The sequence below is a fragment of the Nipponia nippon genome, unplaced genomic scaffold (genome assembly GCF_047370975.1).
Source record: "Nipponia nippon isolate SJK-2023a ecotype South Korea unplaced genomic scaffold, ASM4737097v1 scaffold_10, whole genome shotgun sequence".
NCBI classification, from domain to species: domain Eukaryota; kingdom Metazoa; phylum Chordata; class Aves; order Pelecaniformes; family Threskiornithidae; genus Nipponia; species Nipponia nippon.
In genome coordinates this window covers 29,620,611-29,645,680 of record NW_028262291.1, presented here as the reverse complement: position 1 = coordinate 29,645,680, position 25,070 = coordinate 29,620,611, and the positions used below count along the sequence as shown (strand labels likewise).

The following is a 25,070-nucleotide window of genomic DNA, read 5'->3' as shown; positions in this document are numbered from 1 at the left end:
TAGCTGCTTGTGAAGCTACCACAGGTTCCAGGGAGCTGTGCCAGCAGAGAGTATTTGGTAGCTAACCCAGAGACTTTCTAGTGAATGCTTCTGTGTACTGGAAAGTGGATAGATTCAGACCAGTGCTCCAGCCAGCTGCCGCTGTTTCCTTCCAGCGAGCCAAACTTCTCAAAGAATCACGTGTCAGCAGGGCGAGGAAGTACTCACACATCTTCCAGGCACTCCGGTGGCTGCTTCAGCCTGTTCCCGCTGATGAGGTAGTTGTAGATCTCTGCATTCTCGATGCCAGCATAAGGGGTTTGCCCTCGGGTGACAATCTCCCACATGGTCACCCCAAATGCCCACTGAAAGGGAAGAGCACACAGAAGACATGAACAGACAGTTCCCTGCTTGCTGGGGTTCGGTTCCGGCATGCTCAGACCGTGCCGACCCTCCCAGCCTGGGGTAATGTCATGTGAGTAGCAGTGATGCAAGGACTATCCAAACTCTAGCTAGAAAACAAAGAAATGACCCAGCTGTTGCTGACACATCATTTTGGGAGACAGCTGAAGGCCCTGCTCAGCCCCATCCTGCAGCAGAGCAGGGGAAGATTTGGGAGCTACTGCTGTCTTCCACCTGCAGGCCTCTCCCAAGCATCTGCTACGGATGGTTCCTTAAGGCATGCAGTATCAGTTTTGTGGTTCCCAGCTCCATGAAGATTTTGGGTTGGGGCTCACAAATCAGCTGCTTAATTCATTCAGCCAGATTATGGGTTACTGGAAATGTACAGGCACAAATGAAAGCAGAGTTTAGCCAATAAAGCAGGGCAAGGAACAAATCACTTATGGCTCACGCTCATTTGTGCTCTGCACTGCAACAGTCATACTCGTACATTTCAATCTAAACTGCGAGGTTTGTTAAGTGCAAAAAATAATGATTTTCGTAAGCAAATTCATAAGCAAAACGCTGTCCAGTGTCTATTGTAAACTGTCTGAACTAAACACTGTCTACAGTGGTTACAGCAATCACCAGGCAACATAGCAGCCAAGTTAGACAGCGCTCTTGGTGACCTCTTCAGGGACACTGTGACATGGGTAACTGGGAAGGCAAGTCCACAGGTCTGAAGGACAAAACTAGTGTGAAACCAGATCAAAAGGCAGCAAGGAAGAGGGGAGAAGGTATCAGAAGAAAAAAAAGAAAGGGAAAAGAAGCAAAAATTTCAGATGAATGGGTTTAGCCTCACTCTCCAAGGGCAAAGTTACAGGGAGGAGTATCAACACTGATATATTCAGAGTCTACGAAGTTCCACCGATGCCTTCTTTAGGATGCAGTGCCACTGCTGCACTTGTACGTGAGTGTGTGGCTTATATGCATTTCAAATGTCACCTTCAAACTTTCATGCAGAAGAGAAAGGAAAAAGAATAAGAAAGAAGAGACTGCATAAAAAGAGAGGAAAAGGAGGAGAAGGGGAAAGGTGAAGGCGGGGATGGGGATGAGCACTGAAGAACGAAGGACCACAGGACAAGAGGAAAAGGTTTCATGTCTTCTGCCATAAACTACTTGTACACATCTTTAGTTTCGAGTTCTGAAAGCACACAAGGCAGAGGTGGCACTGTCCCTCAAACACAAGGCAAACTACCTTTCCTATCACCAGCGCCTTTTCCCACCCTCAATGAATACAAAAGCATTCCTCCACTTCAGCAGGAATACAGGTGGTTCCCAAATGCACCAGAGCAAAACTCACCACATCACTGTGTGTTGTGTACAGATTATCCGCCAGACTTTCCAGAGCAAGCCACTTCACTGGCAGCTTGGAAGCACAGCCCTGACGGTAATAGTCTCCACTGTAGATTTTCTTAGAAAGCCCAAAGTCTGCAACACTCACGTTCATGTTCTCATCCAACCTAAGGGAAAGTTTTAATGACTGAGAAAAGCATTTACTGGCTACCTCAGGCAAAAAAGAGGTATGTCCCTCTCTGGCCAGGGAACTGAGGTATTCAGTTCACCAAGTATTGCCCAGAAGGATAGTGACTTCATCTACCTGATGACCAATGTGAAATAGTTTAGTGGTCTCAAATCAGTTCCTTGAGACTAACAGGGAGATAATTAAGACTAAGGAAGTAAGGAAATCACCATGCTCAGATGGTTTACTCTGTCAGCCAAAGTGAACTCAGATACTTTCTGTACTTCCCAAGATTAACAGAGGATATCTGTAGTGCTCATTGCTACCACTAAGGCCTACACCCTGTATAGGCAATCAAAAAACAGAGGTGCTTGCCTAGACTGCCTATTAGAACTGCTCAAACTACATCTGCAAGATCTTCTCTCCAGGCCTGGTTCGTGGTCTGAATTGCTCTGTTACCCACTTAGACCTAGACATATTGGTAGACAGTGCAAGTAAAGTCCACAAAGACTTCATGCTCCCAGGTCTCATAACAGACTCCCTGCTTTTCCCAGAAGATATGATGAAACAGGCATTCAGCTTCCTCTGAAGGAAGTCTGTATTTTTTAAAATGTTTAAAAATAGGAAATCAGTATGCATTTCTCATAAATGTCAAAGCAGGCTAACGCATCATTTTTCATTATGACTATCAGGCTCCTGTCTGTACATCTGGACATTCAAATGCCTTTGAAAATCTGTGTCTCATTGCAGATTTTACCGGTTGTCGTGGTTTTGTTGAGGCACAGTTCTGTCTGCCAGAATGGGTTGTTCCTTAATCCATTCTCAGGGAAGAAGCACAGGGGAAAGGATAGAAAAGGACTTTTCTTCCCTTCAAAGCAGGCAAGGCAGTTTGGGGACAAGAACAGCAATGTGGGATCATACATTGTGTTCACCATGCAATTATTTCTAAAGGCATTCTCCACATAAGCCATTCTTTACAAGCTTTCAGGGAAATTCTACATTTCTTATATTGTGATAATCAAGTCCTCAAAATAGATACAAGAAATACAGATTTCAGGCTACAATGAAAGTTCCTTTCTCCTAACACAGCCAAACCCATTCTCTCCTGTTGGTTACATTATATTGTGGAACAAACAGCCCATGCTGACACATAGCCATTAGAGTGACTAATTACAAACACAGATTGTAATCCACCCTATGAAAATATATGTGCAGACAAATGATGGAAAAGTTCCTTATAAATAGGGTCGATTGGGAAGCTCAGTGGGACATTAGGAGTTGCTTCCTGCCCCCAGCACCACCACCACCTCCACACACCCCCACCCCCATGGCCATGGCTCCACTATGCCTATTGTCACTCAAATGCAAGGACCAGCATCCTTGGACAGGATCCCTCCCCACTTCTGTCACGTGAAGGGTTCTCATCCTTCTCACCCACTCCGGTCTTTCTTTTCTCTAAAGACTCATGGGTCACTTACATGCAGTTCCGAGCTGCAAGGTCCCTGTGTATGAAATTTTTTGAGCTCAAGTACTCCATCCCGCTGGCAATGTCAATCATGAACTTGAGGAGTGTCTGAACAGGCAAGTTCTGAAAGGAAAAACAGTTTAAGTTCTGTTCCTGGAAGCTTTCAAGCACGTATGGCAAAACTGCAAGATTTGCTGCTAGATTATTGAGCAGGGATGGGGTTATAGGGAGGGGATGGAACGGAGGAGTTCTTCAACATGCATGGAACTAAATACTTCAACATCACATCCCACAGCTTCCTCTGGTATCAGAATCTGGTCATCTGCCAATACCTTTGGGAGACCAACCCTGAACTGATCTGAGTACATTCTCTGAAAAACCCTCCCAGAAGGAATTCTACAGTAAAACAGACTTACAAAAGGGTTTTCCCCAATCCGCGACATCAGCAGAAAAGCATGAAGGTCTCCATGCTTCATGAAGGGCAGGATCACCATGGGAATTGGGAGACGGCCCTTGGGACGGCTCCGTAGACTGACTCCTAATGAGGACACAGACAGCAAAGGGGTTTTAGCAAACAAATCAGTCCCGGGAGAATGTTACAGGCTGCTGTGCCATTCTCTTAAAATCTGGAGGAAAATGTGCAGTTTTGGTGGGTTGGTTCCATGCTCCAAGCTCCTTTGCATGTCTTTATGCCAGGAGGTGTTAAGATACCTCTAACCCTGTTTACTTCAGCAGCAGTAGTAAGTGCCCAGTGGCTCTCAGCTCTCCTTGCAGGACTGGCTATAAATGTTTCTAGGATAACTCCAGACCAGACAGCCCCAAACCCCAGGGTCTACAGAGCAAGCTCCACATTCTGGAAATTGCCCATGTTCTATAGTGCCCACCCATTAATGTCTTGCTTCTTACCCAGTATTTCAGAAAGGCACAATCTCCCCTCCCTCGATTTGTCTACCAACCCACCTGTCTGCATTCCACAGCAGTTCAGACCTATCTCAGCCAGCCAAACTCTCTCTGTAGTATTTGCAAGAACCAAAGAAATGTCTTAAATAAGAGATGCTTATTGCTGGTGTATGAGGGCAAGTGTTGTGAGCACTTACACGCACTCCAACTCCCTCTAGGCCTGGGAAGGAGCAATGCTGATATACGCAGGACTCCAGGCAGCGCAGAGGTGGCTGCACTAGCCCTGCTGTTGGGACAGCAGCGGGGGTGAGTATGTGAGGCTGTGTGGGATTGTGCAGGATCGTGAGATGCTCCATGGCACCACAAGCAGCAGTGCTGGCTTACCAATCAGTTTAGTGACATGCGGGTGGTCAAACTCCTTCATACATGCAGCCTCTCGCAGAAACTCCTCGATGTCAGTTGAGGTGAAGATGTCCGCTGGAAAAAAGTGTCTGTAAGTTCTCCTCCTTTGTGGGTGGCTCCAAGGGACTTTACAAATAATGATTATTAGAAGCTTGTTCTTTGTGGCACAGCACATCCTCTCAGACCTACAGCTAAATGAGCCAGTTTACAACAAAGCAGAGCCTGACACTTTCTCCTGGGATGGGCGGCAGTAAGCACACATCCCGGACATCTGGTAAATTGATTCTTGGCAGAGTAAAGACCTGCTGATAAGCAGCTCTTTTCTCAGTAACAACTTTTGTTGGAAGCCATGGAACTCATGTGTGGGTTAAAGACGTAAGAATTAATTAGCTAAAAGGACCTAAACGACAATGTGGGCGAGAGGAGATGTCACACAAAATTAAAGAAAATGTTGAAACTGAGGAGATGGCCTGGAGCCCCTGGCTGGCATGGCAGACCCCAATTAATCTCTGATAAGGATGGCATGAAAGATCAACGCTTTTACATCTCTTGGCTTGACTGTCTTCTAAATTCACCAAATTCAGCAGTGACATACATGAGCATAAATTCAGAGTAAATTATTTCTCATTGCTATTATTCCAGATTTACGGAAGTATATCAATATAATCAAGAATTAGCCCAGTGGACTGCTTCCCCCACTGCTGCTTCTGAATTTAGTGGGAGTCCTCCAGTCCTGCTGCAAGATCACTTAGACCTGTGGGGGAGTATTCACATTATCTGCTTTCGGCAAGTAATTAATATGATTCAGAAGACAAAAGTAGATTCCCTTTTTCCAGTCAATGAAGAAGGGAAGGTGCTTCTGGAGGGTGACAGTTCCCAAGTTAGATGCCTGAAGGCAGACAGCCTGACTACACAAAACAGCCTGCAAACTGATCCGGATTATTGTTGAAACTGGAGAAAATGATGGCACTTACACTAATGTAGTGTTAGTGTATTTAGTACAAACTGGTATTCTGTGGCAGCCAAACTCATCTCCAAAGATAAGCGAATGTGACTCTGCTTTAAGTCAGTCACAGTTAATTTTTGCCATACAAGCAACAGAGGTGAAATAACATAGGTTAACATATATATAGAGAGATATAGGCACATACTTGCTTTGACTTATACCTACCTATTAACTGTTTTTCTTGTTACAGACTTCTGCCTGATGAACGTGTTAGTTGCCCTTGTTATGTACACTCATCAGATGACAAATCAGAAGGGAGTTAGACTACTTACTCAAATATGCCTGACTGAGATGAGTTAGCTTGTCGCTGCATTCAGCCCAAATACTCTTCTGTTTATTCTAGGATGTATGCTTGGAGGAATACTGTCTTTCACTGCTGAATTATCAGGGCAAAGCCGACCTGTCTGAGCTGTCTATGCCACATGATGTAGTGCTGTGTTGAATCAAGCAACTGAATGAGATCCTCTATACACAGAAGAAGCTGTAGCTATGCCTTGGTTTTGGTTGCGCTCACCACGTGCTAGGTGCTGTACAACCAACTAAGGTGGTATAGGTCCTTCCCTGAAGAGCTTTCACTGCAAAAAGACTAACATGAAAGGGATGGGAGACAACATGGGTAGAGTGGCTGAGTGGGAAGCTCAGAGCAGAATAAAGAGCATCAGGGGATGTTTGCTGGAGAAAAGGACAGATAGCATTTAATCTTTCCAAGTTCTCTTCTCTTAAGTATTTCAGGTAGTCCTGTTCCCACTTACCTTTCAGCATCTTCACTGCCACTTTCTGGAAAGAGCCATCATCTAGCTTCAGTAGTGCCTCTCGAACTGACCCAAACTCCCCTGTGAAATGACCAGAGCAGGCAGTGAGGGAACAGCTTCTTGCGAAGAAAGTATGATTCACGGCAGGTCCACTTCAGGGGTCACTGGCAAAGAAGCTGAATAACCATAAGAAATGCAGCTACCAGCTTCATTTTTCGTTCTGCAGTACCAGCCAGCAGCTTTCAGTATACGTGTGCCTAGAAGAGGTAGCACTACCAGCCAACAAGAGGCCACTGTGCTGGCAGTCCTGAAGGCAAAGAAAAACAAGAGAGAAAGAAAGCAATCCTCTACCAGATGGACGATGCAGAGTCAGAGTATGAGCTGGGATCCCAGGCAGACATTTCTGGGGAAGCCATATCATGAGGTATGAGTCTGAGTGAGGCTCTGGGCACAGAGGGAGCTATTAGCTGGAGCAGTGAGGGGATGGGTTGGCCAAAGAAGCTTTCAGTGCTGACAGCCATCAGAGCTGAGTAATGGCACCAGGACTCAACTATTTGAGACACAATCAGGCCTCATCTCTCAAAACTCAAGGAATGACTTCTATGAATCACAGCTGACCAGACAAAACATAGAACACCTACTTGTGTGTGCGTGATATGCTAATTCACAGGAAGTGTTTACCCTGGTGTGTTCTCTAAGGGAGATAAGAGGAAATGCAACTGGCCAAACCCTCGTCAAATTATTTTAGCCTGAAGTGGCTTTATACCACAGCATAGCAGCCTCTTTGCATTAGATCTGGCTCTAGATTTACTCTCCCTAATTTTGTAACTGCTTAACCCACCCAGAATGCATTAGTATGAGGAACTCTGGTACTGCAAAGGAAGCAAAATATGGCACTCAGGTCACCTACCCCAAAAATATTATCTTTCTACTAACTTTTCACCAGTGTCTTTCACTACTGCATGGCACATGCTTATTTCACAATAACCATGAACAGTGGATCTGACCACAAAAGAGGAAAATGGGAAGGAGCAAAGGCATTTTGTACTGCTTCCGTATTATGGAGCTGTTGCTTAGCTGCAGAGTCAGCAGAGCCCGAGATAATACAGTCATGCCATCTTGTAACCTGTATGCTGAGCGTGGGGTTAGGGGAATGGGGCTGACAACCCAGACCAGATCCTGCCAGCTAGCATCCTCCCACCAAGGCCACCCCGAGGGGCCCCACTGCAGCCGATTTCCAGTTTTCTACCTGTCATGGGGACAGCCCAGAAGGGCTGAAGCAGGATCCCAAAAACTGGCCAAGAACTGATGCTCACAAACAGATGACACAGCTGTTTAATTACTTAGCATTGTTAAGCCCTCTGAGACCACTTCTGCAGGAAGGTCATCTTCCTGCTTTGAAAGAAACATGTTTGTTCTGGGAAGGATGGAGCGGAAGAATGCTCCCAGTGGGAAAGGGTCAAAGAAAACTGCAATAAAACTAGTCTTATAAAGAAAAAGGAAGCCAAACAATTCAGCTTCCTTTTGCTTATGACCTGTGACTTATGCTCCTCTCTTAGTTATTGGCTGTATCATCACGTGTTTTCACTTATTTCTAGAGATTGCCTTCAGCCTGAGAAGTAATGAAGGATGATTCAACAGTTAGCACACTGGCCTGCCATTTGGGAAATCTGAATTCAAAACCATCTTTTCACACAGAGTTTATGGGCCAATCTTTCAGCTAAAGTTAAGTGAGAAGCATCCCACCTTTACTCTGGCCATCCATCCTGACCTGAAAACCTCAGAGAAATGTTAGGACCACCTGTGTGGGAGATTCAGATGGAGATCCACAGTCAGAAAAGCTCCTAAGGACCTGAACTAATGAGGACAAATGTCAGCAAAATTCAGTACCTGTTCCAAATGTGCCTCTATAAGAGCCCAAACTAAAATGGGGAGTCAAACCACCCCAGATGTTGAGAATATCTGAAACTGAATTAACTTTTTTTTTGAGGGGTTGGAGTGTTTGAGGTAGATCATCTCTGTCTCTGTATTCTCTCAGCCCATTTAATACTTGATGCATACTTATGTAAATGGAAGGAATTCTATAGCACCACTTTGTTAGTAGAAAGAGCAGAAGTTTAATTGAATATGCCTTGTTTAAATCTCTGAAAGAAATTCACACACCAGTGAATCAACAGTACTTTGGAAAGCTGAGCACAGACTGCAGTTCATGTCTCTGTAGAGCCATATTATAGGAATGGCTTAGCCAATATCCTCTTAGTTATGCTAAACCGTTGAAATGTTTTATCCCAACAGAAGGGAAAGTTCCATTTAAATTGCCATCTACAAGGAGAAGGAGAGAAAACAGGCTGCTTATAATTGCTTCTCCCTATTCAACAGTAAAGGTAACAAGTGGGACTTTCAATGTGAAGCCTTGTTCAGTTTTGGTTCTTACCCTTGCCCAACATTCTTCCCAAGGTGAACTGCTGTTCCTGGATTAGGACATCTTTGAGTTTTGTCTTCAGCTCATCACTGATCCCTACACTCTCCACTGGAAAAAACAAAGGAAGAGTCAAATAAGGGATACTTAAATATTCTGTCACAACATCAAGAGTCACGTATTCTAATCTCCATCTCCAATCCAATTCCCATACTGTAAGCAGGAAAACCTGAAAAAGACAGAGTTCCCTTCCATGTCCTCTAGCCTCAGCACAGACAAGAGGCCAATAACTTGCAACCACAAGAAAATGTACCAACAGTACTGAAAGGGAGAGGGTATGATAACACAACCCTTAAACACACCGAGAGCAACAGGAATGCAGAACTATTGTAAATGACGCTGAGAAGACAAAATCCAGCCAGAAGGGACACTGACAGACACTGGTTCATACAGCTTCATTTAAGCTGATGGAGCTGCACCAGCTTTCAATGACTGGCTCTCAGACTATTTTCAGTACAGTACAAGTCTCACAGCACCTGGCTGAGAGGCTACCATAATGTCCAACAGTTTATGGTCACTAGAACTAATAGAGACCTCTAAACCCAGGGGAGCAAAGTCAAAGACAGCTGGAGCACCATCCTAACCCAGCCATGCAGCGCTGCTACAGAGAGCCATGGCGTTGCTGAACCAGGAGACAGAAATGGATCATCTTAACTCTGGCCATTCCTGGGACTCAATCTCCTGTTTGAGAAGTCACTAACTCCTGGCATTCCAAGACTGATCAATTGGTTCATGCTTGTAGCACAGCTCAGCACACTGAGTTTAAAGCGTACTGCTAATATTGTTAAGCCATATTTATCTCACTGTTGCATAATATCACAGTCGAAGGAGTCCCTGTAGTGTGAAACTGGGGCACGGGAGTGGCAAATTTATGCACTGCACTAATATATGCAGTGACTGTAGCTGTAATTAGCAAGTGCTATGTAATTGGTATGGCAACAGCAATTCTGGCCTTTCACCTCTGCCATCCACAGTGTCTAAGCCTCCTTGTAAATTAATCCCATGTTCTTGATCCAAAAACATCAGTTTCAGGGAAAACAAAGAGAGAGCATAATACATGCATGAACACAGCTTCTCAGGCAGAATCACTCAGGTCATTTTACTTACATGTGGCTTCAATGAGCTCTGGGCCCTCCCTGTTGAAAGACCTGGCAGCTCTGAAATGGACTGCTGGATCCCCTCTGCCAACCACACTGCCAAAGGCATGGCTAGAAGGCAGAAAAGACACACAGGCCATGATTACATGGACCATTAACTTCTAAAAGGGTGTGTTGAACAGTATGGAATATTTCTCATGCCTTGCCATATAAATACTACAGACTGTTTTGTTAAAGAGGGTGTAACTGGAGAGGAGGAACGACGAGTTTATGCCACCTTGCTGATGCACCTAGAGGCAGTGGGAGCCTTCCGAAAGAGGGAAATCACTCGTCCCGAATGCCTGGGAGAAGCTCCAGCTTGGGACAGCTTGCAGGAGTCACATAGAGATGCTGCGGTGAGAGGGAGGTCTGGGAGACTCTGAAAAGAATGGGAACCTTGCTTGAAGCAGGGAGCAACCCACAGCCAACTGTCAGAGGTGATGGAAAGGAGACTTTCCTGGGGATCCAGAGGGTTCTGGGCAGTCAGGAAGTTACAAGCAGCTGCTAGACTGAAAACCAGCACGGGAGAAAGGGACCAGCCCATAAGAACACAGAAGATGATTCATCTGTGGGTCTTTTCTCTTCGAATCTCTTAAGCAGCAGTGCTAAGCACTTATAGAATTACCTTGATCTAGTTTATATTTCCATATTCTAATAAAGCCCAGCTATTGACATAACATTTTTTCTACTGTATTTTTGGTGTTCTCATTTTGAAGGAAAGGTAGGGCACTTTCCTGCTTGTCTCTAATCCAGGGTCACCCCCAAAACTGTGAAAAAACAGTTTTCCAAAGAAAGTGCCAAAAGTACTCAATCCACAATGCTTTTTGAAAAATAATTGAGTCAGAAACCACACTGGAGGAGAAAGCAAAGATCTCTCTAGCCAGCACAAGGAAAACCTCCCTTACCCAAACCGAGTTTCCTTTCTTCTTTTTCGAAGGAGAATAAGAGCCAGGGCAACAGCCGTGACCAGAGCTGTGAGAATGCCCAATGCCACAGGAACCCAGGATGTCCCATAAGGAGGTTGTCTCTGGCCACCTAGACGATGGAGAAAACACCAGTCAGGAAACAGAAGACTGTCAATGATAAACGGACCATACTGGGATATTTCTTCTTTTTGCTTTTAAATGGAAAAGCCATGCTGCTGGATCTAGTCTACACAGTGGATCACTGTACGCTGGAATTTGGCATAAACAGCTACTCAATCATCAGAAAAAACTAGCTGTTTCATACAGCAAAGGCAGAGCAGATGCATCCAGTTAGCAGAACCTATTCTTAGTTTTCAGCTTCAAGAAAGTAAAAGGCACTGCTCCAGATTATACTACTTTACACGAGCTCATGATCTGGGGTGCTTTAACCTGGAGTCTCAAGACAAAAAAAAGGTTGCTTAATATGAGCATTATCTGTGCAGGTTTCACCTTGTCCTGTTTGAGGCAGCCATCAGAACCTTGACCAGGCTACATAGTACTGCCTGAATGCCAACCAGATAACATTTTGAAGCACAATAGAGAAAGACAATTGCCTCATGGCAATCTGGTTGAAAGTATTTACATTTCTCCTCTCACCCCTCCCACAAAGAGAAGCACCCTGTGGGACTTGGTATTGGCTGTAACTTCCCAATGTTGTTGGTTGGTTGTAACTTCTCAATGTCTGTCTATCAAAGAAAAGGTGAATTTTAAAAAGTGCCCTGCAAGTCAAGAAATAAGTTAGCCATCAAGCAGGTTCCAATTCTGGTCTAATACTTGCTCCCAGAATATGTATACTTTTGACTACGAACTGTCTACAGAAGAAATGGAGATGCTGCCAATCTGAGTAAGCTGCCAGGGAAGGAAGATAAGCAATATGGTTATGAATAAAAGAATATTATCTATGCTTGGCAAACAACAGATAAATTAATCCAATTCCTTGAGAGATTTCTTCTCCAAATACAATTACTAAAGATTAAATGTGAATTTGAATGGGTTTATTAAAATTAGGATAGCCCTCATATCTCCAAATTGTTTAAGAGCAAACAAGAACAGGTAACAGGTCCCTAAGCACTTTCTTCATCTACATGCTCCCTTGCTCACCTTCAGCAGTTGACTGTGCTTTACCAGAAGCTAAGGAAGAATCATCTTTGACAATGTAAGTAATCCTATTATGTTATATGTCATGAGAGTACAAGTAAACCTGTCCTTAAAAGAGATGTTAGGTTAACGGGCTGAGATTTGGATGAACCTCTGCATAGATGTATGTGAAAAGGAGCCAGACATCCTTACTGGCAGAGTCCTGGCAGGTAAAAGGCTTTTAAGGCTTGATTACTAGTTACGTTGCCGAGCCTTATCATCCAAGTTTTTAAAGAAGCAATGTTAGTCTAATAAACAGGTAGAGCTTAAGGAAACAGAATTCTGGACCATTGAGGAAGCAGACTAGTACTTCTCCACTTGAAACAATTATCAGAGCTTTAGTACCTATTTTCCTGCATCTTATCTCCTTCAGTGACTCACATATTCTTTTCCCACCCACAAGGCTTTATAGGCTCTGGGTTTTATGATGCTCTCTCTTGCTGCACCTTTTGACCTGGCCTTCAAGGCTGCTCATGAGGATGGAGAGGGATCAGAAATAGAAGTGGAATGAAAATACAATGAAAGGTAACTCCAACCTTCTCCACAATTCCCAAGCCAATCACTTGGGCTGTTCCTGCCAAACAATCAGGGCAGAAATAATTAACAACACTGATGTAAAAGGTCCTGTCTGATAGTTAACGATAAGGTTTCCTTCCCCCTATGGTGAGGCAAACCTCTCTTGGCTTGTTTTTCTTGTCTCTGTTCTGCTAGCTGGCCTGGTGAGAGAGCAGGGATTTAGGTCACCTTCCGGGGGGTCCCTCCAAAAGGAGGATGGATGAAAACAAAACAAAACTAAATTATTGTCCCTGTTTCTAAACTGCTAGGAATTAGGAGCCCATCCCACAGTTTATAGCAAATGTGTCAGAAATAGAAATGAATGTTGAAATTCACTGCTTCTCTTCCTCTGCCCCGCAGATCATTGCTTCCCACTCGTGCCACTGAGCTAGAGAGGATGGCTGCAGCCCAAGTAAAGACCAAGTTGCCTCTCCTCCCCCCTCCTCCCCCAACTCTGCCTCTCTCCCATCTCCTGTACCCTCCTTTTCCAGCCAGCATATGCCTTAAGACTGCAGAAGGCAGAGAGAAGACAGTATTATTAGATGAGCTTAAATGAGTATTTAGGAGTCCTTTGATGATGAGAGAATCCCTTTTAGTTCTGTAGCAGCTTTTATATCACAAAGGTGTGCGAAGAATGTAACCCATGAGTCTTCTCCTGCATACGACCATGAAGATTACAGATAGGAAAAAGCTATTAGACCATTCTGTTCCTCTCTCTGCAATGCAAGAGTGAAGTTTCTACTGAGAATGTTTCTGAAAATATTAAACCAATCTTAGTTAATAGTGCACAAGATCTCTGCATAAGCAGGGTGGAGCTCCTACTAGCTTTGCTGTGATGACAAATACGACTTAAAGTTTATACAAGCTTAGTCATCCTTACTGCCGCACTGGGAGCTGGTCAGAAACCACCCCTGGCATTTCTCACATAAAGCAACCAGTGCCAGTTTGCTATTTTAGGAAAGGAAGCGACTTATATTTTCTACCAGGCCTGAAACAAAACTGCAGTCTTTCTGCAGCTCTGCTGTTCTAGGCCTGTCAGTGTTTCCACAGCGAACCTTTATTTCCAGCCTGTTATGCTTGTGAAGAAATACATGCACTTTCAGACAGCATTTGGCCAAAACAAGCACCACTCCTGATGCTACTTTTTTGAAGTGGTTTGTAAATAGAAACAAGCAAACATTTTGTGCTTTCAGGATCATCCCTTTCCAGCTCCCTGTAAAATGCAAACCCTATACATTCCCTGGGGCTTCTTGCCAGTGTTGGTGATTTTCCAAAGGGATCTTCTAGTCCTTTCAGGTACTTTTCTCTGTATTTGGGTGCCACAGAAAATAACTGAGCAAAAAGCAAGAGGAAAAAATTGATGGAGCCAAATGCTCATCCTCTGGTAGAGTCAGCTCTGGACCTCTGCACCTCTTCTTTAAATAATTTGAGGGCTTTGGTGCCACGGTGACTGTCCGCTCGCACATAACCATCAGTACTAACTTCATCACAAGAGCCAGGTTGCCAAACAGCCTTTCTGAACAACGTGCCCATTAAAACCAGCATTAGATGCACTACTACAGTTCTCTCCTGGTTACTCTGCCCCTATGCCCCTATGCACCTCCTGCTTGCCTGGGAATCCCACTCTAGGCTCCCCCTGCCATCCCTAAGTGTGGAGGGATCAGGAGAGATCGACGTCCATGTGATTCCTCAAAAGACATGTGGTCTGGGAAGAAAGCAGCGGCAGATGGGTCAGCACCAGAGATTAGAGATTGCTGTCTCATTCTGCCACAAGCGCTGGGAACAAAACCTCAGGAGATTGTGGCATTTTTGCATGATCACACCTCACTCCTTATCACCAATCCGTACTTTTATTCTGAATTTCTTCCTCTTAGTTGTTTTACAGTTTCCTTCATAAGCAGCATTCTTCTCACCCTTCTACCCATCTCCCCACATAACATCCTGCCCTTCTCCATAGCCTGACTCCCATTTCCCATTCAGTGTGGAACACAAGCAGCAAGCGAACCAGCACAGATGAGCCTAACTGCCCTTTATCACTAGGAACGCACTCCACGCATGCTTGTTCTTTGCTCCCAACAAACCCTTCCATGTGGTCCAGATTGCATGGTACAGCTTCTGCGCTATCATCTCCCTCTTCTACCAGTAGCTCAGCTTTCCATGGAGAGAGCTAAACTGGTTTAATATAAACACATTCATTAAAACCATTACAAAACCCCATGAGGCCATGGTTTAAATCAGGCTCAACTGAAACTAGTCAGGAACGACCTCAAATTAAATCAAAGAAGAGAACCTGTGTTAGAGGAGTTTTCTGTCACGTTTACTCTTGCAAACGTGTGTGGCTTAAGCCTAAATGAAGGACTTCAAACCTTCATTTGCACCTTTTCTACTGTGTCTCCCCTTGCCCTGCTCTGCATTAAGCACAGCAAAAGCCCGTTAAAGAAGACACAGCAGTGGCCAGAAGCTGTCTTGTTTATACCAGCTATTTAAATATTATTTAATTTCTACTCTGCTTGATGAAGTGTGCTGTTGTATTAAGCCACGTGGCTCAGTCAGCTGTAAGCACTGAAAGGAGAAGAGTCAGAGAAAAACAGCAATCCCAGCACTTCTGACTTGTTTCCCCAAAGTGAAGGGAAGGCAGTGGACACTCACCCATGACCTCTTGGGCTTCAAGCAGGAAAAGGTCACTCCAGGGCCCGCATCCCGCAGAGTTCAGCACACACACCCTGATGATCAGGTCTTTGAGAGGATTCCATGTTGTGAGATTAGCTTTTGTATCCTGTACGATCATCTCCCCCTGAGAGCAAATGGCAACAAACTGTAAGCTGTCTTAAAAGGAACCTAGTCTAAAACTTCACCTTCAAAACTAAACCAAAACATTACTGTGTGCTTCATTGGTGCTATAACAAGGGTTGGGAGTTGTGACTCCTGGGTCCTAGTCTCAGTTTTGCCACTAACTTGGGCTGTCATCTTGGGTTTCTCTTCTCAAAAATTGCTAATAGCTTCCCATGGCATAGGGAAGATATGAGGTTTAATGATTTCCTCCTTTGAGGTCCCTCCATGAAAATTGCTATAGAAGTGGTTTTATTTCTGCTATTAAAAGATACACCTCCTTCCTGTGGTTTAAACACAAAGACGCGCTAACACGCTGCAAAGTATCTCACAGTTTTAATCCAAGGCAGGAGTCTGTCTGTTTTAACTTGTTGACCAAATCCCAAATGGCTTCTGAATTTCATGGCCAATTTTCACTTAGGATGGCAAGACCAACATATTTTCAGTAATTTTGTGGATCTTCTTCATACACATAATTTGCAGTAAACCCATGAAGATTTGGCTGCCACCACTGACACAATGTAAATTCAATGGGAACCCAAAATATTGTCATTCAAAGTCAATGGTGCTGAGCTAGTATGAAATGGGTCATGCAAAAAAGGAAATAAGTCTCTTTTCCCTCTAGCCGTCTATTATTACAGGCTGCTTCATCATTAATAAGCACTGGCTAAATACATATTAAGAAGCGAGAAACCATAAGAAAAGCTGTGAACTTCAAAGGCAGATAGATACCTGGGAAAGGTCAATGCTGTAGAACAAATGAAAGGCCTTCTACCCTGACAGGGTCCTTTCAACTCCCTACATATTGTAAAGGAAATAAAAGAATACACAACCTTCCTTCTGTGATTTACAGTATAACTCATTCACTTGTTAAATACACCTTTGCTGCAAATCCCAGTCACAGGAGAGAGGAAGCTCAGATCCTGCACTGTCTGCGCTGCCTTTGGGACAGCACGAGAAAGAGGCAAACTGAATTCTCTCTCTGTTGTCCTTGTTGTACAAGAAACAGCAGAGAACTGGCCTGTCTGCAGATCAACATTCAAGTGAAGGAATTCTGAATATGCCAGGAAGGGAGAAATGGGCCTAAATCTTGAGGCCAAATACTGAGGAGTTGTGGCAAATCAGAAAGATCCATTTACACAAAAGCAATGCCAGCAATCTAGTCCCCTGGTATGGATAACGGATGAGGGACCCTAATGCCTAGAAAATGTAATAGGAGCATTCTCCAACTCTGTGCCCAATGGCTCGGCTCCCCTCTCGATCTGTTACCTGAGTTACATTATCCTGAATCCATTCCAGTCTGTATCCCAGGACATTTTCTTTCAGCACATCTGGAGCCACACCTTCCCACTCCAAAATCAGACCAGGATCTCTTTGGATAACATGGATATTTTGTGGGGTGCTGCTTGGAGCTGAAAGCAGAGGACAGAACACAATCACTCTGTGCAGGAAAACGAGGCACTATCCACACTGAAAATGGCTGAAAAGACAGTTTCACCCTCTTTCCTGAGATCAGCCGGAAGAGAGAGTGTGAGGGGAAAGAACAACTTCTGCAAGCCACCAGCACCGTGTTTGCTTCAAGTGGAGAAGATAGGGGTGGTCAGCATCTCGTTTCTTTCCCAGACCCCAAGAATCTCAGGGAGCCAATGGGACATGTGCCCAGCATGCAGAAGCCCCATGGCTGGATCAACGTGTGTATCATGCATCATTGCTGTTAACCACATTGGACTGCGTATTATGATTTTATATGTTAGGTGTTAGGAGACTCTTAGAGTGGAGAAGCAATCTGACAGTGTAACATTTCCTGCATTTCAGAATTAGCAAGGAGGAATTCAACGAAGTTTATCATCATCTCTTTTTCAGACTCAGAACTGCTTTCCTCTTCTTGTCTGCTATTTGCTTACCAAGCTCCAGGGTCTGGAAATAAACCCTGTCGGTGAAAGGGGAGCTGCCCATCTCATTGCTGCACTGCACACGAACGCTGTAGTTGGTGGAATGCTTCAGGCCTTGCACGCCGTAGGCAAAGGGGGGCACTGGGGTGACTTCAGTGGAGACCTCCTGGCCCTCTGGTGACTCAGCTACCTGTGCCAAGAGTGAAACAGAGAAAACTGTTACCATAAGCTATATGACTAACAGGTCCAGAGGGAAAAGAGTCCATTTCATGGTTAGTTTAGGAATGTGTAAGAATAGATATGGGACCAGTGGTGTTTAAAATACTGAAAAGGGAGTTGTCAAACTAAGAATCATGAGCCATGCCTTTATTTGGTTTAAGTGACATCACTCTCCTAACTCTGGCAGTACAACAATATTCCACCAGCTGAAAATTTGCTTCCATATTTTAAAACATTTCCTTACCTATGTTACAAATTCTACAATTAATTATTATTTCCTTTAAAGAAAACTAAATGTGCTTGTTGCTTTGAGTGCTAGAGGCTGGCTTCTGAGGCTTGTCTAATTTTGGGCAATGCAAATCAGTAGATCCACTTCCCTGTTGCCTAGTTTCACCTTTTTCTCAAATCCTTTTTCAGAAGTTTGTATATTTTCAGTTTTGTAGTGGATTAACATGGTAGACACTAGCGGCTTGGTTCAACTAAACTGTTTCAAATTAAACTGAAAAGAAACTTTTTACCACTCTTAAGCAACATGAATGTTAATTTAAATCTGATATCACTGTGTGCTTTTAATGCACAGACAGGTTCAATGTTCCTGCTTTTGTACTGACAATAGCAGAAATCACTGCATAGCTCCCAGGCTCAGCCTATCTTTCTTCTCAAGTGCAAATGAAATAGCAAAGCTGGGAGTAAAAGCAAGGTCTACTGACAAAAGTGAAACACTCATGTGGACTTTATATTCTTTATATAGCAGTCTTTCTCCCTTTCTCTCTGCCCTTCTGCTCATTCTCATGCACACTTTTGGCCCACTGATTTATTTGGCTAATAAAAAGGAAGAATCTCAAGTTTCCTTAATAGAAAAGCATATTGTTGTCATTATCAGTGTCATCCAAAGCAGGGAAAAACCAAGCAGACTTTTGTGTAAAACCCTATCAGTTTGACGATGTGTTTCTGTTCAACAGCCTGAAGAGTCGGGGCTCTTACATCTGCCCCCTTTATGCCCTGGAACATGGCTTGTGTTAACAGCGAGCCCCTACGCTGTCCCCAGAAGCAATCTGCCTGCCTGAACACGGTGCTCTTGGGGCACCCGCTGCAATTCCCTACTGTCAGAACACCACAGCCAAGTTTCAATCCCCCTTCTCTTTCTGGGGGGCTCCAAGAAGTGCAATCACGGGGAGCCAGGAGCGTGTGCATTTTCACGTGGAAATGTGGGTCAATGTCTCTCACAAAATCTCAGTGTGGGAAACAGAGGAAGCACGGCTTTCTGTCAGTGGAGGGTTATTGCCAAGTTATCCTGCTCCCAGATCCAAACGCAGGAACTTGTCCTCTCCAAATAGAACAGAAAAGGCTTAGAAAAGGGGTGAGAGACTGCTGAGTGGGCAGAAACTGAGCTGCTCTGATTCAGCCTCTTTTCCACATGTCCCATCCCCCCTGCCCCTGCCCCTGCCAGAAGGGAGAGGGGGAACTCAAACCCCAGGGTGATTAGCATTGCAGCATGCAAGCCAGAGAGAATAGGCTGTTCCAACTGGAGATAACTCGCATTGTAAAACAGAGGAAGAAAACCATTTTTGACTGCGAACAAGAACAGAAGCAGCAACAAACCCCAGAGACCGGGGCCAGCTATATTCAGGCGTTCTTTCTGCCAGTGAGTTAAAACAAGATGATGGTTTCTTTTACTTGTAAAAGGGAATAAACATCAGAGCATGAAACCTCTGGTTTCCTCCCCAAATAAAAACAGGACTGCAAGTAAATTAGCTAGGCTGCTTCCAGCGTACCTTGTGTTTATAATCCTCCTCTACATAGTTGGCAACACCCCACAGAAATTCCACTCCAGCTCACATTGCTGCTGTAATCAGGTAGGGAAAGCATAGGGGCTCAATATTCACACCTGGCAGATAAATCCATGGGGAATGTGCCTAGCTATGTTTGCATGGCCTCAGGAATCACCATTTGACACTTGGTTACCAGCTGTTTGATCTGATTTTACAGTTAAGTGTGCAATGCTAGAAACTAACTGCCTGAAGCTGGACATGTAACATTGTTCCCAGGAACCTAAAGAAGCAGTCCAATTTTTCAGAGATGTTGAGTATTCAGCACCTCCTTGATTTTCTGGGCAGAATTGGTCTTTGACAATGGAAAACCAATCAAGATTTACGGGCAGGGCTTAAAATTACTCTGAAACATGCAAACATGTATCAAAAAGTCCAATCTGTCTCCTGCCTCCATCATTCCCACCTTTCCTGTACCACATCCTATACTTTCCAAGCTCCTCATCCCTTGGGCTCACCAGTATGTCCGGATCCCAGCATTTCCTCTGGCACTGCAAAGCACAGGGCTGAGCTGGCATGGGAGTCACAGGCCGCTGCACTGCTCCAGGCTAGCAGGGCGCATGAGCACCCTGCGGCCACCCAAGGGCACTACCCATAGAGTGATACGTGCTTCACCTGTGCTGCAGTGTACGACTCTGCACGGAGTAGCCGCCACGGAGCAAACAACGTGCTAACCTGCCAGGAGGGAGAATGGGGCCAGTCTCAAATTCTCAACTGGACACTTCATGCTCAAAACTGGCCCTGCTGTTCGGCACCTATTTATGCCCTGAGTTGCATCCTGTTAAGTTTCCATGTTTTAAAACTGTGGAATAAGAATCCAAACACTGCTACAAAGCAGTTAGGAGAGCCAAACAGTGTTGTGGCTCAGGGGACTTCCATTCTTCAAGGAGGGCAGGGGACAATCCAGAGGGGCCATACCTGAAGAGTGCAAGAGTGGAGGGGTGCGCGGCCATCAAATCCTGGCACCCAGACCACGCTGGCATTGCTGCTGGTGACTTGGCTTACAGTTACATTGAGAGGCGGGAGAGGCATGGCTATAAAGGAAACAAAGAGACCTTTCAGTATACACAGGACTGAGCAGGTATTCACATGGAAATGGCAGAGGCTTGAGGCTAGAAATTATGCAATGAAATCGCTAACAGAAATGGTACAATATCACATCTTTAGAGAGTGTCCCTGACTGCTGTGAATGAAACTATTATCTTAACATTGAACAAGCTATTGGCATCCATTCTTTAATAGTCCAGCATACTTGCTTGATGCATACAGGCAGCGGTTGATCTCTTTGATAGCAATGCCAGTGTGTGATGTTTACACCTTGGCTACTCAGCCCTCTTCCCTGCCCCCACCATTGCAATGCATGACCCAGCCCTGAGCACATAATTGCCTGCGGACCTACACTGTGAACCAAATCAGCGCTTTAAAATCCACACCACCACCACCACCCCCCCGCCCCGTTTCTCAGTCCAGCCCCCAAAACCAGCTCTGCCAGCACCAGTCAGAGAGTGGTTTGCTGTAGTGACCCCAATACCCTGCAGCTGGATCTGCAGCAGACAGCTTCATGCTGTGAAAGTGCTGCCTCCAGGTGACCATTACCAACCTTCCCTGAAACATCCTGGGCTGGAGCCTGGACTGAAAACTGTGCCACCTTCAGGCTTGGGAAGAATAAACTCAGAAAGTACTCTTTTATAGAGGGGCAATTCGAGGCAAAGGGAGTGCCTGTTACGTGGCTGATACCACACGACAATTTAAGGGCAGAGCCAGGAACAAAATCAGGATTCCCAGACTGGCCATTTAATCAGATGTTTGTGCTTCCTACCACCACAGAGCAGCACCAGAGCACTGCCCCTCTGCTCTTGCTCTGACCAGCCACCTCCATCACTGCAGGGGCCTCTCGTATGCTGTTGCATTAACCTGAGCTCTTTGTCTTCCTTTTAGGATCCTCAATGCTTCCCTTTGCCTTCTCTTTTCCTCCCGCTGTATTTCCACATAGTTACTTCCTGCTCTTCCCAATATACCCCTCACCATCTCTTTTCCACTCCTGAGCATCTGTATTTAGGCACCTCACTCCTGAAAAAATTACCAGCTTCATGAATACTAAACTCTCCCCTGACCTTTTGCTCATTTTAAAAATCCTGCACTGCTGCTATGAGTAATGCTTTTCCTGCAGCACCTCAACAAATTGTACCCTCAGGAGTCCTCTTTCAAAAACCCAACGGCCCCCAGGACAAGGCTCTGCCTACAGACCAAATTTTCCACCTCTCCTGAGCTGTATCCAGTGGAAAGCAGCAGTGGAAAAGTAATTGCAAACCAGGATTCTCGAGCTGCATCTTCTACTCTGCAGAGAGCACCTTTGTTTCTCACTGCACCGAGGACAAGCACAATACTGCCTTCAGCACCTCCACAGGGCCACCTTGCAGGAGAAATGCTTAGACCAAAGCCCCCTCCCAGGCCTCTACAGAGGGCTTAGAGGAGGGGGCAGGGAATAGATGGTGCCACAGATTAACCCTATAAAGTCTTTTTTCTCTGGTTAACTAGTTACCAGGACTCAGGGCAGGGAGCTGCCACCTAGATAAGAACAGCGTGCATGGGTGGGAGGTGGGGCAGCAGAGCATGGATCTGGGATGGAAGATAGGCAATGAGTTCTTTGCCTCTCAGTGAAATGTCTTTGCGAGTTAACTTAGACATCTTGGTTTCTTTCCCTTTTGATGTTGGGTATTCAGGTTTGTAAGCTCTTTGGGGCGAGAAAAAGCTTGCTTTCACTGCTTACTTGGGTTATCATTGAAGCACAGCCCTTTACTCAAGGTTTCTGTAAACACACTCATAACTTCTGGGTTTAGCAACATGTAATTTTCAACACTGGATGGCAGGCCCAAAGGAGGTACCAGTGAGAATAAATAATCAACTGCTAACACATACACCCTGTAATGGAGACAGCCACCGAAGAGGGTCAGCTCGCTAGCACCTTCCCCCAACTCTGCCATTTGTAGAAGGGACAGATGCATTTCCCCTTCGTGCACTGGGAAAAAACTCTGGGTGGCTGTTTCCCGTTGTGCTCCAAAACACAGGATACGACCCTAAAAGTCTTAGCCGCACACATGAAGGAGAGCAAACCCAGTCTGGAAACAGGACCTTGAGCGTTAACATAATGAGAGTTAACTTCCTCCGTGCTTGTAGAGAGGCTGGAACAATGGGGCTTTGTACACGGCTGGGACTGCGGGCTACAATAACAGTAATTTTCTGCTTGGAGTACACCCAGCACATTGTGGGCACTACAGAGAATAGATAATGAACAACAGCAGCAGCAAATAGGAAGAAATGTTAACAGTTTATAAATGTCCTAGCAAAAATATTTGCCTCTGGAAACACAGAAGAAACAAATTGTTTAATAAATTGTAGAAAGACTTGAGAGTCCTCATTAGCAGACAGATCTGTGTAAGAGAGGAAGGCCCTGATCATGCACGTATGGACAACTACTCCCAGGAGTCATTCCACTGAAGCCTACACGTTCATAGGATCAAGGACTAAATAAACATTATCTGGGCCTGCTCCTGTTCCTGCTGATGTCCTTGTTAGGAGCATTGCTTTAATTTTAACAGGGGCTGTACTAGATCTTCAAAACTTTGCTCTTTAGAAGAGCCTCATCACTTCCCTAAGTTTATAACTACTCTTTTAGACATATCTTTGAGGTATGGGAGTTAGTACTTTTACGACTATAGCACTGGACTTGGTATTTAAAACCTGTTTGTTATCTCTAGGACATACCTCATACTGGTGCAACATTTGCCAAATCACTTAAGCTTGCTCTTTCTCAGCTCTAAAAAGTGTGTGTGTGTGTGTGTGTGTGTGCACATGCACAAGTGTGTGATGGCGATACATCCCTTCCAAATAGGTTGTGTGGATTCGTTAGCTGATGATTGACCCCTATGGAGCACTTTTGGCTAAATGTAACTGCTGGGAAATGAGTGAATTCTGAGGCCTTTACCCCATCATCTTATTAATGGTTAAAAAAAAAATAAAATTAAAAATCTATGTTAACATTAAAAAAAGAAAAAAGCTTGTTTATGCTAAATGTTATTTCAAATTACGGCTTGATGAGATTTTTTTTAAAGCATAATAGCTTTGTGAACTAAATTCTATCCCAGGATAAAAATATCCATAGAAGACATATTCCACAATAACTAATTCCCCTGTGTAGACAAGCCTTTAAGGCAACAACTCCAAACATTTTTAAATTAAGTTATAAATCTTACTAGTCCAGCATGCTGCATTCTTGGCATAGCAGTAACCACAATGTCCTGAAGAAAAACACACTGTAAGAGTGGTAGATCTACAGCTGGATTTTAAGCTATCCTTTAATGAATATTAGCTAACACAACTGTGAGTTCCGATACAGACATAAATGCTTGCTCTTACTCGCGCTGAGCAATAAGCTGCCACTTCGAACAAACAATTTTTGTGACACGCCTCTCCTGGAACTGATAATCATGTAATTTAATGCGCATTAAGCCATGACTAAAAATTCAAATGCAGAAGCATCTCAACATGAAGATGAGGGGAAGAGCTGATTGCTCTGATTATCCCTGTATCAGTCACCTGGAGGAACAGAGAAAGCGTGACATCAACTTAGGGGCTTCCAAATGGCAACTGGTCATGGAAAGGCTAGGAATTGTTTGTTTTGAATGAGTTTTTAAAAAGCAAAGAATTAAAAAAATAAAATCCATAGAAACAGCGTGGATGATCAGACTTTATTGGCCACTGGTGATTGCCTTCCTTGTCTTTTTTTCAGCATCTAATATGATGCCAATAGACGCAAGCAGAAGTAATGGCCTCTTTAGCTCTGACAAGACCCATCTATCTCGAAGAGGGAAAGATTTCCCCAGCTACGGATTTATATCTGGCTACATCTCTCGCGAACAATTTGACTGCTCTGACTCTCTCCTTTTCAAGGAAAAACTGTTATTTGACATCACATTTCCACTCCTGAATCAGATGTGGTTTATTTTCAACGGCCTGGGATACAGCCTTGCATAGCAAGTCGGAAGCGCTGTTAGGGCACAAAGAATTGTTTCGACGCTGAGAGCTCCAAATGGTGCTGGTTGCTGGCAGCTTTGAGACAACCCCTTGCATTAAGGAGCCCTACTTTCCCTCCCCAGTGAGAAAACCCGAGTCCCTTGCCCATTCTCTTGCACTCTCTCACCTTTAATTTGAACAGTGGCTGTCCGAGATGAAGACAATCCCTTTACGTTGTGAGCTTCGCAGGAGAAAACTGTGCTTTGATTAATACCTGGAGATCAGCCAAGAAAAGGAAAGGAAACACAAACAGCTATATAATCCAACTTCAACCTTCAGCAGAATTTCAATTATGTGTGACATCCAGCTCAAGCTGTACAGGCAACCGGAGGGCTGAGCTGGGTGCCAATCAAAAGCATGTGGATTTCAATGTAGTTAATGTGCTAAACACATTTTTAATGGAGAGAGTGTAGCAATGTAGAAAAGCTTCCACAGGAGCTTCAGAAAGTACTGAAAAAGAAGGATGAATCTGGCAGAACAGCAGCTCACAGTGCTCATTTAGTAGATGTCCGCTTCTCACATTCTGGTGAGCATTCTCTGGAGCAAGGA

General features: G+C 44.5%; 1 protein-coding gene across 4 annotated transcripts in view; it reads right to left on the bottom strand.

Annotated features, from left to right (window-relative positions):
* The window catches only part of TYRO3 (TYRO3 protein tyrosine kinase), a 43,520-nt gene that overhangs the window by 5,163 nt on the left and 13,287 nt on the right, over window positions 1-25,070 (bottom strand). For 2 of the 4 annotated variants that reach the window (XM_087746265.1, XM_087746269.1), the window contains 14 exons: window positions 24,649-24,735; window positions 20,367-20,482; window positions 17,413-17,590; window positions 16,778-16,920; window positions 15,329-15,473; window positions 10,928-11,057; window positions 9,994-10,094; window positions 8,842-8,937; window positions 6,408-6,488; window positions 4,632-4,724; window positions 3,764-3,885; window positions 3,361-3,470; window positions 1,724-1,883; window positions 208-344 (listed from right to left, as the gene is read on the bottom strand). In XM_087746265.1, the coding sequence (XP_087602391.1) occupies window positions 208-344; window positions 1,724-1,883; window positions 3,361-3,470; window positions 3,764-3,885; window positions 4,632-4,724; window positions 6,408-6,488; window positions 8,842-8,937; window positions 9,994-10,094; window positions 10,928-11,057; window positions 15,329-15,473; window positions 16,778-16,920; window positions 17,413-17,590; window positions 20,367-20,482; window positions 24,649-24,735 (1,699 nt within the window). The remainder of the gene's footprint in view (window positions 1-207; window positions 345-1,723; window positions 1,884-3,360; window positions 3,471-3,763; window positions 3,886-4,631; window positions 4,725-6,407; window positions 6,489-8,841; window positions 8,938-9,993; window positions 10,095-10,927; window positions 11,058-15,328; window positions 15,474-16,777; window positions 16,921-17,412; window positions 17,591-20,366; window positions 20,483-24,648; window positions 24,736-25,070) is intronic. The other 2 variants (XM_087746266.1, XM_087746268.1) reach the window with 1 other exon arrangement.